Raw genomic sequence first — 20,317 nt, forward strand, 5'->3', positions numbered from 1 at the left:
ACAGGCTCCATAGGTGTAAAGGACCCAAAGATCTGCAGATCCTTAGCAGACGATCTGCTAAGAAGCTCAGCGTCTGTAGAGAGAAAGGTGGTGAACCCCAGAGGAGCTGAGCAGAGACAGAGCCCTTGTCCCACTAGAGAACAGGGAACAGCCCTTGTCCAGGGAACAGGAGGTCATGACACCCGGGCACGGCTCCACAAAGGCCAGGAACCAGCACGGAGTCCTGGGATGGAAAAGCAAGGCTCTGACCTTGGAGTGCACCCGAGAGCCAGTCATGCGGGCTCCGCAGAGCAAAGCTGCCATGGCTGGACGCCAGCAGGGCCTGGATGCCACCAGAAACCCGAGGTGGCACAGTCAGGGATGAAGCCAGGGACTGTCACCTGGGAGAGAGTCTCTAAGGCAAACCAGAATCTCTGACAGCAAAGACACGGCCTTTCCTTTCCAGCCGTGACACCCCAGAGAACGTGATGCAAGAGGAACTATTATTAATGTAACCTTAACGTTTACGTGTCGGGCATATACTTATATTTATAGTAAATGAAATATAGATGATTTTATTTAGTACAAAAACCCTATAGGAAAATAAGGCTTAGAGGATAAAAATTTCACTGAAAGTCCCAGAGATAGTAAGTGACAGAAGATGTGAACGCTGTGTCCTGAATTCCATGCCTCTTAGACTTGAGAACCTGGTCCAGCTATGCCACCTCATCACCTGGTGTCAGGCCCCTTAGTCACCGGCCCATCCCTCCCCGACACCCCACAGAGTAGCTCCCCACTCCCTTTAACGCCAGTAACGCCAATAACACCTCCCCATATACGCCCAATAAGAGCAAGAGGGCGCATGGAGACCCAAACACCCCCGAACAGCTGGAGAGCTGGGCAGAAGGCACCTGCGAGTAGGCCTGCTGCCCTCGCCCCGGCCTCTGAGCCTCTTCCTTCTCAACACGAGGGTGAACCATGCAGCCGCGGGTCTGGAGCAGCGTGGGCCCCAAGGAGGGTCCTAAGTGTAGGTCCAGCTCTGTCTCACGCTCCCTCGTAGCACAGGTACAGGGCGGACATCGTGACAAAGAACAAAACAAACCCCACAACCTTTCAGGCCCCATGTTACTCATCCGGGTCATGACAGGACAGTCAGAGCCACAAACACAGTTCTGTCGTGGGGAATTTTGATGAAGACCCCGGATGAAATGAGATGGTTTCAGGAAAATCTAGAGGTAACAGGGTCCAGGATTTCTAAAACTGGTCCATGCCCACTGAAGAGGTGCTTTAATCCTCGGGTGGACCTGGTAAAGGACCCCATGGGTCAGACTCTCTTGTCCAGTCATCCCGCTGGTCTGGGACACAGACAAGTTTCGGAACGTGGAGAAGCAGTGGGGCGATCCTTTCCCCTCCTGGAGTCTTTCAAAGAGGAAGTTCAGTGGCGGTCAAGGGTAAGCAATGGCAGGCTGGGAAGAGTGAATGCATGAATCAATGAACCAACCAATCCCCAGGCACTTATTGAGCGCCTGTTGTTTACTCAGTGCTCTGCTAACTGCTGCAATGGGGAGAAAGGTACAAAAGGAGACATTCAGCTCCATCCACCCCGGCACACCTGGGGTGGGCGTCGTGGTAAATGAAGGGATCCACGTGACTGTGGCCTCGTCCATGTGCTCTGGACCCACGCCGCGCCCCATGCAGGGCATGCACAAGCCATTCCTGTTTTAGGCAACAGACAGTCACACCTCAGGCCGCTGAGCTCACCAGATGCTGATGGTGTGATGCTGTGATGATTTTCCAGACTTGCAGGAACCTCAAAGTGCTCTGCTAACATTTTCTGGGACCAGAGAATGGGTCTCCAAGATCCTAGAGTTCTGGAGAAGCAACACAGAGAGAAGAAAACCCTGGTTGCAGAAGATGGCCCTGGAGTCATCCCAGCAGAAAGGTCGCCAGGACCCACCTAAAGCCCTGACGCAGCCCACAGAAGCTCTGGGGTTTGGAGCCACAGCGGACCATGGCCCAGCAGCTAGTCAAAGCCCATGCTCTCGCTCCCGCGCCTTTCCAGGTAGAAGGACGGAAAAGTGGAGGCCCGAGATCCCAGAACTCTCTTTCCCGACTGGATGGAGGTGGGAGGGGTACTTTCCACAGTTAAACTGAATGCTGGAAAAAAGGCTGGGGGAGGGGGGAGTGGAGATTCCACTAGGAATGTGCCTTTAAAAAAGGAGGAAAAAAAAAAGAGAGAGGGACTTCCCTGGTGGCGCAGCGGTTAGGAATCCACCTGCCAATGCAGGAGACATGGGTTCGAGCCCTGGTCCGGGAAGATCCCACATGCCACAGGACAACTAAGCTCATGAGCCACAACTACTGAGCCCGCGAGCTGCAGCTACTGAGACCGTGCGCCTAGAGCCCATGCTCCGCAACAAAGAGAAGCCACCACAATGAGAAGCCCGTGCACCGCAATGAAGAGTAGCCCCTGCTCGCTGCAACTAGAGAAAAGCCCGGGTGCAGCAACGAAGACCCAACACGGCCAAAAATAAATAAATAAAATTATTTTAAAAAATTTAAAAAATAAAAAAGAAGAGAGCGTCACCCAGCCAACTAACGAGAGACACGGAAGGGGAGAAGTGGGAAACATGAGACGGCAAAGTTAACTACGAAGACCGTGGGGAGACCATAGTGAAATGCCAGAGGGGACCGGTAGGGTAGCAGCACTGCTTACAAAGCCCACGTCCACCCATTAACCCGCCCCACCCAGCGGCCGGCTGGTACCCTGTGCACATGACAGGGTGACCATCACAGCTAACACGTGTGCACTTGCCCAGGCCGGCGTGTGCTAAGCACTGGACAGGTGTTGTCCAGTTTAATCTTCATACGATCCTTTCAGGATGGTGCTAATATTCTTCCTATTTTACAGATGAGAATACTGAGGCCCTGGGCAGTTCGGAGAGTACACTCTGCTCAAGACCTCAGAACCCTTAGAAAATAGAGCTGGGATTCTCAAACCCAGGGCGTCTGACTCATTCCACGCCAGGGAAGTCCCATCATCTGACTCTTTTAAGACAAAAAAAAATTTCTTAACAGGTATCTAATACAGACCTTTTTGTTTGTTGAGTGAGGAAACAATGGAATCCAAAGGGAGCAGGAAGAGAGAGTCACCCTGAGGCCAAGAAAGTTTTCTAGGGCCACACAGGGACTAGGTTTGGGACCTAGAGCCACCAACCCCCAGGCCTCTCTCCCCTGATGTCTCCGCTGAGAACAATGTACTCTTTCAAGCTGAACCCTTCTCTCTTCTCCATCAGCCTTGAGAACAAGGAAGATGAAGGATCTGATCTGAAGGCTGCCAGCCGCTAGCTGGTGAGGTCTGATGGAGCTGACGTGCCAAAGCCAAGCTGAGGTTGTCGTAACCTGTCCTGGGGAAGGAGGGCCAAGCGTGAGACCGGGAGGCATGCCCGGTAGTAGCTCTGGTCTCCAGCCGAGGACCTGGGCGCTGCGTTCCTCCAGAATATCACACTAGCAGAAGCTCAAGGGCGAGACCACACCTAGGATGGAGGCTGGCGTCCTGTGCTAGCCCCCAGCCCTGAGTCAACAGCATCCCACCACGGTCCATCCATCCAAGGCCTTCATGTCCAAGCTCTCTCTTATATTTTCATCCCAATCCTAGAGTCATGTCCCTTTTGCTGACGGGGATACAGAGACCCACAGATAAGTGAACTGACTTGTCTACCGTCAAAGGGGAGTCAGGGTTAAGACCGGACTAGAGCCGAGGCCTTTGATTCTGGGCCTGGAGCTCAGAGCATCACAGCACCGTGCTCACTTGTGGCTGCTGGGTTCAGTGGGCTACAGGGAGCCTGGCTGGACTCAGTCTAGGAGAGGCTGAGCACTAGCACCACGCTGGCAGGAACTAGGCCTCGTCATTACATTCACACTGTGTAAATCAGCTGGAATTAGAACCACCGTCCTACTTCCCGTCTCTGTGAATCTGACCACTGGACACCTCAGATAAGGAGAATCATACAATATTTGGCCTTTGGGTCAGGCTTCCTTCACTTAATGTTTTCAAGGTTCATCCGTATGGTAGCATGTGTCAGAATTTCCTTCCTTTTCCAGGCCGAACCATATCCCATCATATGGACGGACCACATTGTGTTCCTCCGTTCATCTGTCGATGGACACTTGGGTTGTTTCTACCTTTGGCTACTGTGAATAACACCGCTGTGAGCATGGGTGGGCAAGTGTCTGTTCGAATCCCTGCTTTCTCTTCTTTTGGGAAGGGGCTCTCTCTTAAACTGCTAAAAACTTTGTCCATTCTTCCAGAGATAGGCCAAGGGGGGCCAGGCTGCTGCCCTCATGGCAGAGACATGGTGGGAAACCTCGTGTCCACCTGAGGATGCAGGAAGTCTGTGGACCGTGGGTGGGAGCAGGGTGGAGTCTCCCAGCCAACACGTTAAGAGGGAGAGCAGAACTTCCGAGGGTGCCCAGGGTGGGGCCCTCCGCGTGGACAGCAACGTCCTAGTCTACTAGCCTCTGTGGAAATGAGCAGTTTCAACACATCCCAGCTTCTGAGACAGGCTAAGTTACCTGGGCCCCTAGAACTCCAGCCCAGTGCCAACACGGGTCCACAAACTGGGGGCTACCCGTCCTCAAGGAGACAGGTACGGGAGCTTAGAGTAAACATTGGGAACCTGTGGATGCGAGCTGACATTTCTGTAACACCAACATAGGACAGTGCGGTGTGAACCACTTTGGATGTCTCGAACTCCCACGGTGAGTCATAAGGGCTGCAAGCTACTTACTGGTAACGTGTAGTGAGACCACACTGGTGACAGGTTGGGGCCAAAACCAAGAAGTAGAAAAACTGGCCCTTCACTCAAGATAGTTTGTTCAGTTAGCATCAGGGGCCTGCCTGCCTTTCCCTCTCCTCCTTCCTAACTTGGACAAAAGGCAATGTGGGGAAAGACTACAGCGTGGCTCACAGAATCAGCGAGAAGCACACAACCAGGCTCCAGAAAGGCCAAGAACCAGGGCAGTGATGGAGACCCCACCGGCCGGCCAGTGATGCTCCAGATATCTGTGTGTCTCTACTCAGAACACAAATTCCCAGGAAAGAGTCCAAGCGGCCCCAGCTTGGGCCGGGTGTCCCTCCAGTGGTGAAGGGGGACGTGCTGTGGGCAGTGGGGCTGAGACCCCTGCAGCTCCTCTGGAAGAACAGGTCGGGGGAGGGAGCCTGCTCCCTCCCTCCATGTGGAAATCATGGGGATTTTCTGAATCTTCCGTGTGAAAACAGCTGAACTCAATAATTGACCATTATTCCTAAAACAAAAGTGGGACTTGTCTGAGAGCCCTATTTTTTAAGCAGGGGCACATAAAATGCAGATATAGCTGAAAGTATGAAAGACACAGACAGACAGAGTTGGTTCTATAATACCTAAAAGACTTTACAAGATAAGGGGAAGATGGGAGAGTTGATTATCTAGTATATCCTCAGGAAAAGTAAATTCCAGACTCATCCAGACACACAATGTTCACAACACAGTTCTTGGGAAGAGAGGTAAAACCATCATCTGTCAGAGCCTTTGAAAGTAACACGTCATCAATTCATTTTAACCTTGGTTAAAAAAAAAAAAATGTAAGCACTGCAGTCGAGGGGAGCTGAGAAATCGTCACTGCAGCCCTACATTCTACATAAAGAAAACTGACGCGTGAAGACCGAGGTCACAAAGCAAGTTCGAGGCAGAACTGGCACTAGAACCCAGGTCTCCTCTCTTCCAGATCAGGATCTTCCATCCAGACCGCAGGACGAACCTGGTTGTCCCCTGTGATGGGCCTGGCGCGAGGATCGGGGGCGGTGACAGCACTTTGTGGTCTGTGATCCTAAAACTGAGGAAAGGGCCACGACCTAAAGCAGCCTGGAGAACATGTTTCTCTGGGTATCTGATAGCTTGCTCGTTTGGGTCCAGCCAGTTCTCAGTGTAGAAGCTGTGAGTGTATAAAGGCAGGCCTCAGAGCCCTTCAGAAGCAGAGCTGCGCCACGTGCACCTCCGACCCCCCTCAGCCACAGCTTTAAGTAGGAAGATGTTCGGTTTCCTTTGAGACGAGATGGTGGAGTAGAAGGACCCCACCGAGCTCACCTCCTCTCACGAAAACACCAAAACATCACAAATAACTGCTGAACAACCATCGGCAAAAAAGACTGGAACCTACCAAAAGAGATGTTCTATATCCGAAAACAAAGAAGCCACAATGAGATGATGGTAGGAGGGGCACTTTCACAATATAATCAAATCCCATACCCGCCGGGTGGGAGACCCACAAACTGGAAACTTCAGTTTAAAATACTCAACTCCATTAAAGCAGTATCTGCATTTAAAATAAGCTGGGTAGGGGACTTCCCTGGTGGTGCAGTGGGTAAGACTCTGTGCTCCCAGTGCCAGGGGGCCCAGGTACGATTCCTGGTCGGGGAACTAGATCCCGCATGTCGCAACTAAGAGTTCGCATGCCACGACTAAGGAGCCCGCGTGCCGCAACGAAGAGTCCACATGCCTCAACTAAGGAGCCCGCATGCTGCAACAAAGATCCTTCGTGCCACAACTAAGATCCAGTGCAGCCAAATAAATAAATGTTTTAAAATTTTTTAAATAAATAAGATAAAATAAACTTGGTATATTATAATGCATAACACTCAAATGTTTACTCAAGCTTACTTCTGTATGGAATGTTTTCCAGTATAGTAAGCCCCCTACATACGAACGAGATCCATCCCGAGAGCACGTTCCTAAGTCCAACAGAGTTAGCCTAGGTACCCAACTAACACAATCAGTTATATAGTACTGTACTGTGATAGGTCTATAACACTTTTCACACAAGTAATACATAAAAAACAAACAGAAAATAAAGAAAACATGTTTAATCTTACAGTACAGTACCTTGAAAAGTACAGTAGCACCAGCACAACAGCTGGCACACAGGGGCTGCCATCGAGTGAACAGGCAGGAAGAGTTACTGACTGGAGGAGGGAGAGGAGGTGGGAGATGGTAGAGCTGAAGGGTCGCCAGCAACAGGAGACGGAGGAAGCTGCAGTGTCATTCACGCCTGACGTTGATGGCGCGGGTTCTGGGCTGGAAATAAAGACACTGTACTACTGTACTCTATACAGTACCGTACAGTAAAGTACACAAAAGCACAACCACTTGTAGGGGATGCACACACATGACAACGTACGCCAGACACGTGCACTAACTTACGTGACTGGACATGCGAACGCACGTTTGCATCTTTGACAGTTCACAACTCGAAGGTGTGTAGGTGAACTTGAAGGTTCACAACTTGAAGGACTTACTGTATGTGATCTAAAAAGTGGCTGTAGTCAAGTTCAAAAGAAAGCTACTTTAAGGAACAAATCCAACTGTACTAGATACGCTTGTAAATAAACTTATGGCATTAAAAAAATGACGTTCAACGAACAGCTAATGATTTCATGGAAATAACTTTCATTGTTTTTATCACAGTTTGTCCTCTAAGCACCTTTATTAAAAAATATTTAATCCACGTATACAGACGTATCCACAAGCACATTAAATACTCCTTTGCCAGGTTATCTATCAACACTCTACATGGAAGGGAAAAAATACCCTTTTCTCTGGGTTAACGACCACTTTTTAAAATAAACAAACAAAGGTAAGTATAGTTGAGAATAGGGAGGAAAGGAGCCAGGCAGGAGCAGTGATGGTCAGCTCAGTTGATGTTATGTCTGTTTCCTACCTTCACAAATAAGACTCTGCTCATTGGACTACAGTGTAGTTGTTAAAATATCTACATTAGTGCCAATGCTACTGAGCTAAATACCATAAGAGAATCTCTACCGGGCTATTCTTAGCTTCACAAATGCAATGAGGACTTCCCTGGCAGTCCAGTGGTTAGGACTCTGTGTTTCCACTGCAGGGGGCACAGGTTCGATCCCTGGTCGGGGAACTAAGATCCCACCTGGCGTGTGGCGCAGCCGAAAAGAAAAAACCACACACGCCCACGAATGCCATGAAACATGCCCTGTAGGATGGCTGATTAAACTATTAGTACATGGTCTTTATATCCCTAACAGTCAAACACCAGCTCTAGGTCTATAGAGAAAAGGGCAATAAATAGGAGAGTGAAAAGCTGATGAAGTCAACTGGTTATTTGATGTGTCAGTGACCACATTCCCTGAACCCAAAGTCCGGCTATGTGGTCTGACCAAGGCAATAGCACATCTGCAACAGTTCATCTTTCCTGGAAACCCAGGCCAAACAGTCACATTGTTTATTTGACACAAAATTATCGGTTTCACAGATCGCCATTGTCTTAGCCTCACCAAATCTGCTAAACGCACTGGTGAAATGACCAGACAGGACTGATCTATGCAACTCGATCTAGCCTATCTACAGCTGGGTTAACAGGAATCTGCCCGAAGATGCACAAATAGCTCGAGAGGATAAAGTTCATTCCAAGACCCTGTACCCCATGCTGTGCCCTCACCCCCCACCCCCACCCCTCACCATTTCCCCAGCACTCTCCTCCCCCTGAGGCACAGGCCATGCTGGACAGAGGGACAGCCGGCCCAAACCATACAAGAGGGGGCAGCACAGAATCACTGCGAGGCCAGGTATGTTTTGAAATTCCCCCACATCAGGGACACGTGGAGGGGTAGAAAGCCAACGATGTCTAAGTGGCCCCCCTGGCAAATAAAAAAAAAAAGACTTTCAGGGTAAACGTCCCCAGGATGGCCACGAGCACTACGGAAGGTGAGGTGAGGCTCCACTCTACCCGCTTTTTGCTGAGGATACTTTGCTAAGAAACACGGTCACCCAACCCGAACACGTGTGCCCGATGTGTCTTAAAGAACCTCAGCGAACCAACAGATCAAGGTCCAGCAGGAACCAAAGAGGAACTCAAGGACTCGTGCCCGAAAGCAGACAGACGGACGGCGCTGATCCTTCCCCAAATAGGAGAAAGTGAAAGAGAGAGCTTTGGAGAAGGAGCCAGGCCCACAGGCACACTCCAAAGGCACACAGGTGGGGCTCACGACCACCGAGCCACGCGCTGCCATCAACCTTTGAGATCGCAACCTTTTGGTCCGAGCAATTCTCGTTTTACCTGTGTGATACCTAAATGGTTTCTGGGGTACTTGTGAAGACAAGTGAGGCACTGAGAACTTAGATTATTTTTTGGCCTCCTGAGCATAAACTTTGATATTTAATGACCCGTGATAGCGGTCGGTATCCTAGTAATCCAGAAGACCCTTGGGGATCTATTAACTGTTTAGCATTCCCAGGTCTTAGGGGAATATGTTTTCCGTCTTTCAAAGAGCCTGTTGTAGGCAATTTGAAGAGTAAGATGCAAATATTCCCCAGAGTGGGCAGAGCACTGCGCTAGGTTTCCCCAGAGCTCACCAGCACACAAAAACAGATGCAGGCTTCGCACAAAGAAGGCACAGTCTCTTATTTATTTTGAAGTGGCTTCTTGGATCAGCTTCTTAGAGTTGCGAGGGCTGCACTAAATGGTTCATAGTGGGAAGGAAGCTCAAAAAAAAAAAAGAGAGACCTGTGGAATTAAAGCGGAAGCTGCAGGCAGTCAATTAGCTGGATTTATTGAGCATCTAGTACGTACCCGTAGCCGCTCTGCCCGGCTCTGCGTGAAGAGCCAGTTTGGGAGCCAGGAAGATCTGGAATCGAGCCCCAGCCCTGTCACTTCCAGCTGTGTGAGCTTTGGCAAGTTCCTTAACCTCTCAGGGCCTCAGCTGAGTCAGCTCGCTACCACCCCCCCTTTCCCTTAGGAAGATTAATTAGATCCTTGAATGAATTAAACCAACATTTGCTCCCTGCAGACGGGGTAACGGGCAGCTTCCTCAGCATCACGGTACCAGCTGCTATTTACCAATTGTTTACCCCGTCCGGCATTTTTCGTTCATTAATTTCCAACATACACTAACCCTGTAAGGTAAATATTTCTCTCCCCATTCTCCCAGTAATAAACCTGAGGTTTAAAGAGCCCACATGGGACTTCCCTGGTGGCGCAGTGGTTAAGAATCTGCCTGCCAATGCAGGGGACACGGGTTCGAGCCCTGGTCCGGGAAGATCCCATGTACCGCGAGCAACTAAGCCTGCGAGCCACAGCTACTGAGCCCGTGCGCCACAACTACTGAAGCCCATGCGCCTAGAGCCCGTGCTCCACAAAAGAAACCACCGCAGTGGTTTCTGCGTGCGTCTGGTGCGTTTCACACCGCAACGAAGAGTAGCCCCCGCTCGCCGCAACCAGAGAAAGCCCGTGCGCAGCAACGAAGACCCAACACAGCCAAAAATAATAAACAAATAAAATAAATAAATAAAAATAAAACTTTATAAAGAGCCTACATGATTTACTCAGGATCCCATAAGTGGCCAAACTGGGATTCAAACTAGACCTGTCTGGCTCCAAAGTTCACAGTCGTCCCACTGCTGCTGGGTCGACCCTCCCAGCAGCCCGGTGACGGCAATGGCTATGGAGCCGTGGCGGCGGGGGGGGGGGGAACGACGGAGGCAAAGGACCCAGCCCAGGTTGGAAGGAGGAGCCTCAGCCAGTGCTGCTAACGCACAGAGGGCTCCGCTTCCACCCACAGGTCTGATGCCTCCTGTGCTTCCACGACACAAGTCTGCTTCACACACGCAGGGCGCAGCGAGGCCCCTGGAATTCAGAGAGGAGGACCCTGGTGGTCCGGGAAGACGTTGTGGTGAAGGAGGTCCAGGGCAGGTGCTCTGGGAAGCGGGTAGAGTTGCTGGGCCTGGGAATGGAAGTAAGTCGCCGCCCCTAAGGAGTCATGGTTTTTACAGGGCAACCTGGGTTGTTTCCATCTCCAAGCCCCACCCAGGCACCCACCTTGGCTCCCCGCGTGGAACACAGAAGTTTTTACCAAGATGAAAGTAGCCTATGAACACCACCCTCCCCCAGTGTCAGAGTGCAGAGGTTCACCAAGAGAAAGCGATGACCCCTGCAAGCCCCACTGCCCCCGCTCCGGGCCACCGCTCAGTTCTCTTGCTAATAATGCCCCCATTACGCCTACCTTCACAGCCGGATAACCCCCCCCGGGGCTCAGTCTGGACTATCCTCTTTCCTGTCTATGCCCCCACTCTCTGGTCCTTGGGTATCCCGTCTGCGCGTGGACGACTTCCCCAGCTGGCCCCTGCCCGCCCCCCGAAATTCACCTCTGTGTCTCCGATGTACGAACCCACTCCCCTGCCTGGAGGCCTGAGAGGCATCTCAAACTCAACGGGCCTGAAACCAAACTCCTGATTTTTCCTGCCAAACGTGCTTGCCCCCCGTGCTCCCCATTTTAGCAAGGGCAACTCCAGCCTTCCAAGTGCCGGGTCAGAAATCTCGGAATCATTCTTGATTCCTCTCCCCACATAGTCCATCAGCAGGTCCAGGCATCTGCGCCTTCAAAAGCTACCCGAAGTCTGACTTCTTCTGACACCTCTACTTCCTCCACCTTGTCCCAGCCACCATCTCTCGTCTGGTCCCTGTGCCTCCACCCTCACCCCCTACGGTTCAGCGGTCAGAGTGACCCCACCAAAATGCAGGCCACGTCAACCTCCTGCTCAAATGCTCCAGTTCCTTCCCAGCTCATTGCGAATACAATCCAAGGTCCTTCGGATCTTATGAGTGAGGCGTACTGGGGGCAGACCCAGGTCACACTGCTTCTTCCGGCAGCCTTATTATCAGCACCTACTTGCACGATCAAAAGTGTCCCACAGAATGTAAACTGGTGCAGCCACTATGGAGAATGGTACGGAGGTTCCTCAAAAAGCTAAAAATAGAGCTGCCGTATGATCCTGCAATCCTACTCTTGGGCATATATGCAGACAAACTATAATTCAAAAAGATACATGCGCCCCAATGTTCACAGCAGCACTATTTACAACAGCCAAGACATGGAAACAACCTAAACGCCCATCGACAGAGGAATGGATAAAGGAGATGTGGTACATATATACAATGGAATACGACTCAGCCATAAAAAAGAATGAAATAATGGCATCTGCAGCAACATGGATGGACCTAGAGATTATCACACTAAGTGAAGTAAGTCAGACAGAGACAAATATCATATGATGTCACTTATATGTGGAATCTAAAATATGACCCAAATGAACTGATCTATGAAACAGAAACAGACTCACAGACACAGAGAGCAGACTTGTGGTTGCCAAGGGGGAGGGGGATCGGGGAGGGCTGGACTGGGAGTCTGGGATGAGCAGATGCAAACTATTATATAGAGAATGGATAAACAACAAGGTCTTACTGTAGAGCCCAGGGAACTCTATTCAGTATCCCAGGATAAACCATCATGGAAAAGAATATGAAAAAGAATGTATATGTATGTATAACTGAATCACCTTGCTGTACAGAAGAAATTAACACAACACTGTAAATCAACTCTACTTCAATAAAATAAATTGTTTTAAAAAGTGTCCCACAGACGATAGGGTCCCTCGACTGGAGATGCCCCTCATGTTAAATCTCTGCGCCGATCTCCTCTCCCGTCCCCTTATCACTGTTCCGCTCCAGCTGCTCTGGTTTCCTTGCTGTTCCTCCCACCACCAGGCATGCAGTACCTCAGGGTCTTCGCACCCCTAGACTTGGACATGGCTGTTTCTCTCTTCCCTGGTCATCCCATCTACAACAGTTCTCTCTGCCCCCAGTCACCACCCTCTCTTACCCTGCGTTATTTTTCTTTCTTTTTTTTTTTTTTTGGCCGTGCCACGCGGCTGGCAGGATCTTAGCTCCCCGACCAGGGATCGAACCTGCAACCCCTACAGTGGAAGCGCGGGGCCTTTACCACTGGACCGTCAGGGAAGTCCCCGTTACTTTTCTTAATAGCGCTTATTACCGCTTGACTTGTTACGCGCGTGTGTGTCTAAAATCTATCTTCTCCCCATACCTATTTTGTTTATTATGCCTAGCACACAGTAGGCACCTGTTGAGGAAATGATGTCACTGTTAAGAGTATCCATCCAGCTCCACACAGCGGTTAAAAGGAAGAGCTGCAGGGCTTCCCTGGTGGCGCAGTGGTTGAGAGTCCGCCTGCCGATGCAGGGGACACGGGTTCGTGCCCTGGTCCGGGAAGATCCCACATGCCCCGGAGTGGCTGGGCCCGTGAGCCATGGCCGCTGAGCCTGTACGTCCGGAGCCTGTGCTCCGCAATGGGAGAGGCCACAACAGTGAGAGGCCCGCATACCGCAAAAAAAAAAAAAAAAGGAAGAGCTGCAGAGTCAGATGCCATGGTATCTAACTACATGATCTCAATCTCTAAGCCTTGGTTTCCTTCTCTAAAGTAATGATATTAGTAGGATTTACACCTTACAAGGTTACTGGTTATGAGGATCAAATGAGAGTGGCATATAGTAAGTGCTCAATAATACTGGAGATAATAATAGAAAAAACAAGGATTAAAACATTTAGCATTTAATATGTGCCAGGCAGGGTACTAAACATATTATAAATATTATCTCATTTAATGCTCATAGAAACCCTTTGAGGTAGGTACTGTCATTATCTCCATTTTACAGATGAGGAAACTGAAATTCAAAGAGGTTAAGTAACTTTCCCAAAGCCACACAGCTGGTAAGTGGCAGAGCCAGGATTTGATCCCAAGGTCTCTGGTTCCAGCATCTGTTCTTACCCACTCTTCTGCTTTGATTACAAACTCTTCCTGTGTGTGGTTCCTTTTGTTTTCTAAAAATTCCAAGTGTTCATCACAACCGGTGAACTACAGAGAGATACAGTCGGCCCTTGAACCACATGGGTTTGAGGTGTGTGGGTCCACTTAGATTAGATTTTTGTCAATAGTAAATACAGTACTCGTACTACTGTAATAATAATAGTTCAACAGTATTACATGATCTGCAGTTTGTTGAATCTGTGGACATGGAGCTGCAGATACAGAGGAACCACAGAGATGGAGGAACCGCTGATACGGAGGATTGACTATAAGTTATACTCGGATTTTCGACTGTATGGGGAGTCATCACCATAAGCCCTACCTCGTTCAAGGGTCAATTGCATGTGATTTTTAAGGTTATCTCTGCTCCTTCTTTCTCTCCTCACCACAACTAATGGTAACAGTCAGGCCAACTTCCATACCTTTGCACTTGTTTACACACTAACAGAATTCTTAACTTTTTTGTTTTAAAAGATATATTTATATTACTCTGGAACTTGCTTTCCTCACTCACATTGTAGACATTTCTCTTGGTTAAAACATAATCCATTTTTTAAAAATAGCTGCAATAACATTTCATGGTATGGCTATAGCACAAGTTAGCAGACTGTTTTCCTACCGACAGCCATTCACTTGTTTCCAAACGATGCTTCCAGCTCGTGTGGCTGCTACGATCTCTACAATCAAGTTTCAAAGTGAGACGTCGAGGTACAATATATTTTTAAAATTTTTAGTAATTGACATATTACTTTTCAAAATGGTTTGAAAACAATCCACCTTGTCAACAGCGTGATTTAAAAGCGTCTGTTTCCAGGCAACTTCATCAGCACCACAGGTTCGTCTTTAAAATTTTTGCCAATCTGATGGAAGTATGTGTTTTTTAAAACACAGATGAACTTACACTATACATATTATCCTGCAACTTGCCTCTTTTTTTCCCTCAACGATAGTATCATGGACATCTTTTCAATTGTTGTAAACATTGCTGTTTACCTCATACAGTTCACCTCTGTGTCCTGGAACACATTTCTTTCCCACATGGGACAGCTGATCTATGGGCAAAGATGCTGACCTACCTTAATTGGCAAGAGAAGGTAGAAATTATAATAAAACAAGTACAGAATCACTTCACACCCAGTGGGATAGTGGTCATCAAAAAGACAGAAAACCACAAGTGCTGGCGAGGAGGTGGAAGAAATGGAAACCCTCATATACTGCTGGGGAGAATGCAAAACGGGGAGGTCACTTCGCAAGACAGTCTGGCAGTTCCTCCAAAGGTTAAACGTAGATACCACGATTCTACTCCTTGGTGTACACCAGGAGAAACAAAAACACCACAGCACTAGTCACAATAGCTGAAAAGTGGAAACCACCCAAATGTCCATCAGTGATGAACAACTAACGAAATGCAGTAGTGTATCCACAGTATGGAATTATTATTCAGCCGTAAAAAGAAATGAAATGCTGATCCAGGCTCCAAAATGGAGGGGCCTCGAATGATACCAGCGCAAAAGGCCACGTGTCGTACGATCCCGTTTACGTGAAAGTCCACAAGAGGCCAGTCCACAGAGACAGAAAGTAGATGAGAGGCTGCCAGTGGTCTGGGGGAAGGGAACAGGGAGTGACTGCTGTGCCGTGCTGGGTTTCTTTTGAAAACGATGAAAATTTTCTGGAATTAGATAGTGGTGATGGTTGCACAACCTCGTGAATATACTGAAACCACTGAATTGTATACTTTAATGAGCAAATACACCCACACGGCCTCTACTTCTCTTTCCACCGAACACCTGAGGCTCCCCACTCCCCACGCCTTCCCGAGCATCTCCACCTCCAGTTCAGTAATCCTCATCCTGAGAGAGCTGGCAACAGGTTTCCTTTCAAAGCCGCCCGGTAGGGTTTGTCGATAGCACTGCCCCACCCCCACCCCGCTCAGACCCAACCCCCTCTACTTTGTACCCAGATCGTTTACTTATTAAACCAATTAGATTAAATGACTCACGCTGCACCCTTGGGCAGGACACGGGTAAACAGCTCACAAAGGAGTCTGACTTGGACTGGAAAGGGCCTGCTTCCCTCTCAGCCCAGACTCTCTTTACCAGGCACCCCCCCCGCCCACCCCCCACCCCCAACAAAGCGTTTCTCAGGTCGCAGGAGGATGCCTGAGATGGGGGGGCGGTTTGCTGCCCCCGCCCACTGTGCTTTCTCACCCCCTAGGACGCCCACACCGATCCCTCAAAGAGCTGACAAAAAGAGCCTTATCTCCACTGCTTACACAGCCAGCAGGCCACCAGCCCAGCATCCGTGTAAAGGCTCGTAGAATTCCTGGTTCTCCCAAAACCTGTCCTTGTGCAAAACGGCCAGGAGGGTATCTAGCACCCTTTGCTGCCACATCTTAGCCCCACAGAGGGCACCTCGCTGCCCCATCTTCCGAGGCTCCATCCCTGTCAAGATGTGCTCGGCTTGGAGGCCGTGGAGAGGCCCTGCAGCTAACTGGCTGAAGCAGGCGGAGCTCCTCACTCATCTTACCTAAAAACGAGGGGCAGGGTCTGGATCATTTCTCCAGGCTCTGAGACTCGTGACTGTTCAGTTCCACGAACACTGACTGAATTCACCGGGTCCTGGAGGGGACAACTGTCACAAGGTCTCCATCCCCGGGGAAGACAGCGGGGGACGGGAGGGCTGACCCCCAAGGACACACTCTCGGGACAGTGCAGGGGCTCCCTGGGAGTGTGGACAAGCGGGCCCCGGGTCCCCTTTGCTCCCTGCTTCCACACCCCACCCTGCACACGGTGGAGGCCGCAGTTAGAACCACCCTGATCTGCTCTCAGCATCTCCTTCCAAGCACTACCTCTGAGGCAGCCCCCTGTGACAGCTTGGAATCCGGGAGGGAGGTGTGATTTGAGTCAGATCCTGTCCTGGAGTGGAACCACATCCTCTCCTGCCAACCCCCCCCCATCCAGGAATTTCCGCCTTTGTATATTTATAAGACTCTCTTAAAATAGGTCCCGGCAAACAGGAGCAGAGACCTGATTTGGGTCGATGAAATCAGCATTTGGGAGGGTAAAGACTCCTGGGAGTAAAGCTGGTATTTTCCCTCCTATTCCGTATCTGGCTTCCAGTACCATCCAAATCCCCCAGGAGGGCTCCCCTCCCCCACTCAGTGCTGCCTCCCAAGCTTCTACCCTGGGAACCTCCCCGTCTCCTGTCCTCTCAGTGCAGTTTCTTAAAACACAGCAGTCCCCGGCCACCCTCTAATGCTCATTTATTGTTAAGCAGCTGCATTTTGCAAAGTCTTTCTAGGCTGTCAGCCTTTTGCTCAACAAGCCCATCCACCCACCTAAATGGGGTCTGAGTTTTAGAAGGAGGGGACGCAACGATCAAGGGAAGGTCAGTAGGTACAGATGTCTGTCCTCGGCCCCCATCGGCCTCAGGACAAGTCGTCCATCATCCGTGAGGGGCTGGAAAGCAGGCGGTGATTAAGAAAGGCAGCGTCCCGGGAGCGTGTCGGCCTCAGACACCAGCTGGGGCCTGGCAGAGACTCCCGGTCGGGTGAGAAAAGCCAGTATGGTCTCCACCTTTTTCAGCGGAGCCTGGCACCTCTGCCCGGCGTGGGTTACACACTGTCTGGTCAGCCTCCCTGGGCTGCATGGGAGGAAAGGACATCGGCTCCCCTGATCCTTTCCTGAGAAAGGACTTATTCTATTTTGCAGTGTGGGAAGCCTGCTGGGGTCTTTGTGGAAGGAGACAGAGGGTTGTCTCTTTCTTCCCTTACTCTGGTTTGTCTAAGTCCCAAGGCAGAGAAGGTCAGGCCTAAAAGGAGTCCGTTTGTAATCCCTGGCCAGGGGAAGAAGGGCCCTGGAGCTCTGCTATTGGGGCCTGTGTAAAGGAGAGGTCAGAGGGAAAAGACCAGGGCTGAGGCAGTGGACGTGGGGCTTGGGATGGTAGGGAGGGTTTAAGGCAGGTCAGACGCTATGGTGTTCCAAGGGACAACTACAGATAAGAAATCTGGGTTAAACAGGTGAAATATAAAAATAAGGTGCTGGGCTTCCCCGGTGGCGCCGTGCTTAAGAATCCACCTGCCGGGCTTCCCTGGTGGCGCAGTGGTTGAGAGTCCGCCTGCCGACGCTAGGGGACACGAGTTCGTGCCCCGGTTCGGGAAGATCCCACATGCCCCGGAGCGGCTGGGCCCGTGAGCCATGGCCGCTGAGCCTGCGCGTCCGGAGCCTGTGCTCCGCAGCGGGAGAGGCCACAACAGTGAGAGGCCTGCGTACAGGAAAAAAAAAGAAAAAAGAAAAAAAAAAGAATCCACGTGCCAATGCAGGGGACATGGGTTCGAGCCCTAGTCTGGGAAGATCCCACATGTCACTGAGCAACTAAGCCCGTGTGCCACAACTACAGAGCCTGTGCTCTAGAGCCCGCAAGCCACAACTACTGAGCCCATGCGGCACAACTACTGATCCTGCATGCCTAGAGCCCGTGCTCTGCAACAAGAGAAGCCACCACAATGAGAAGCCTGCACACCGCAACGAAGACCCAATGCAGCCAAAAATAAATGAAATAAAATAAAAAATAGCTTTTAAGTAGAAGGAAAGAGATGGAAATAAAAATAGAGGAGAAGCAACATTGGAAACCTGTGCTAATATTCCACTGTCCTGTAATAGGAAGGGCACTGGGGCAGGGGGCAGGAGGCCGGGGTTTTGTCCTTGTCCTCTCACTAGCTTTGGGACCTCTCTGACCCTTGGTTTTCTTCCCTATCAAGTGATGACATTTAAGGATATTCCAAATGTCACCTTCTGTGATTTGATGATAAACACACATAAATGAAAACTGCATGTTGCTGGCAGATCCATCATGGGTCCTCTTTAAAGACCCCCTCCCCCATACATTTAAAATATTTCAGTCCGTAAAAAAAAGTTCTGAACTGCACAGGATTTTTCAGGGACAAGTCTACAGGTACACTGTACCTCTGCAGTTTTAGAGGTTAGAAAAATGAGAGAGAAATTGGGTTACAGTCTGATTTATAAGAAGAGTGCTGGCTGATGCTTAACTGGCTCAAATCTATGCAAATGAAAGAAGACAAAAAAGATGGGTGGAGTTGCAAATGGCAGTCCTCCCGCTTGTCCCCAAACTAGGGCTCTTCATGGGAGAGGGCTGGAAATCCTTGGCGGCTCCGAAGAGCTTTGTTTCCAGCTCCCCACGCACCACCCCCAACTCCTATCAACTCCGGATGCCCAGGAGATTTGAGAGGCAGACCTATTCAGAGCCCTATCTCTCTGCAGATAGCAATCCTGGGCCTGGTTAACGTGAAACGAGGGTCTTCACTCGACAATGGAGTGTGGCGGGGAGACAGTATCACATCCAGTGGGAACATTCCGAAAATGGGACGAGAAAGCGTGAGAAAGGCCAGAAATCGCAAAAGCGCAACCCAAGGATGGGGACAAATTTCTCCCCCTAGCAAATTTCAGCAAGAGCCAGTTCTTAATCGATTTGGGGTTTATCCAAAGAAACTCTCCAATCCAAAAAGGATGGGGGCGGGGAGACAGTGTAGATGTGCCTTCCCTTCCTCGGCTGGGCTCTCAGGGTTGGAAAGGACACTGGCGCCGTACTGCCTGTTCCTGGGGGGGCAGTCAGCATGGTGGCCACCCATCCCTGTCTTTACCCTTTCACTTGATGTTAATTTATTCTAGGAAGAGAGTCAAAGCCGAGGTACCAGATAACTAGCTAATTCACCGCTTACATAGTGTAGAAGTCTGCTAAACCCTGTGGTGAATACAAAGGGCAAAGCTGAGTCTTTTACAAAAGCGCCAACAGATATAAATTAACACAGTGCAAACTAGTAAGGATTAAGCTGATGCGTAACTGGCTCAAACCTTAAACTAGTAAGTACTGAACTATATTACTATAGTACAGACTGATGAGTGGGCATGGAATAATGGAGTGATTAGAAGTGCATGGAGTTAGCCTCGGAAGGGTAACTCTGTGTAAGCCCAGCCTAGGCCCTCCTGCCCTGACCGTGGCAGCCCTGGCACTCAAGGCAGATAGAACTCTGGACCTAGAAATCAGACCTAGATTTCATCCTGGTTCTGCCACTCAGCCATGCTGCCACTCTTCAGTGGTGGGCCATTTTCTGTTTTAGCCTGTGTCAAAGAATAACAACCCCTGCCCTTTCCAGAATGTTACAAGAATCAAGGAAAAAAACAACCAAAAAAACCCATTATATATATAATGAGTGCTCTGAAGTCCACGGAAGGAAAAAGCACCAAGATCAATTCAAACAAGTTCTGTGTGTTAGTTTCCAATATGAAATAAAAGAGATTTCAAAGGCAAACCGAATGTAACAGTGGTCTTTGTTACGAGGTCTACACTTCCTCTGGCCTGAGCCTGTCAGCATGCACGATAATTCGATCAATGACCCACACTGCCTGGCACAAAGAGGGAGACAGACCAGCGTGGCTAGACACCAGTTCTGCCCACAGTCTCACTCACTTCACCCCTATCTCAACAGGGCACCCAGACCCCTGTCCCTCTCCCCTCCCATGATTTTATAACTGTGACAGGACAACCCCTTTAATCCCCTCCTCCCTATAAAACTCACCACCTTCTGGCAGTGCTAGG

At 49.9% G+C, this 20,317-nt stretch overlaps 1 protein-coding gene across 13 annotated transcripts in view; it reads right to left on the bottom strand.

Annotated features, from left to right (window-relative positions):
• B4GALNT3 (beta-1,4-N-acetyl-galactosaminyltransferase 3) overlaps positions 1–20,317 on the bottom strand; it is a 256,857-nt gene that overhangs the window by 30,063 nt on the left and 206,477 nt on the right. Inside the window, exon 1 of one of the 13 annotated variants that reach the window (XM_033404195.2) lies at positions 6,900–6,966. The exons of the other annotated variants lie outside the window; for them this stretch is intronic. Within the exon in view, the coding sequence (XP_033260086.2) occupies positions 6,900–6,951 (52 nt within the window). The 5' untranslated portion in view covers positions 6,952–6,966. Of the gene's footprint in view, positions 1–6,899; positions 6,967–20,317 lie in introns of those variants that run through there. 13 annotated transcript variants of the gene reach the window in all.

This window comes from Orcinus orca, chromosome 11 (genome assembly GCF_937001465.1).
Source record: "Orcinus orca chromosome 11, mOrcOrc1.1, whole genome shotgun sequence".
NCBI classification, from domain to species: Eukaryota; Metazoa; Chordata; class Mammalia; order Artiodactyla; family Delphinidae; genus Orcinus; species Orcinus orca.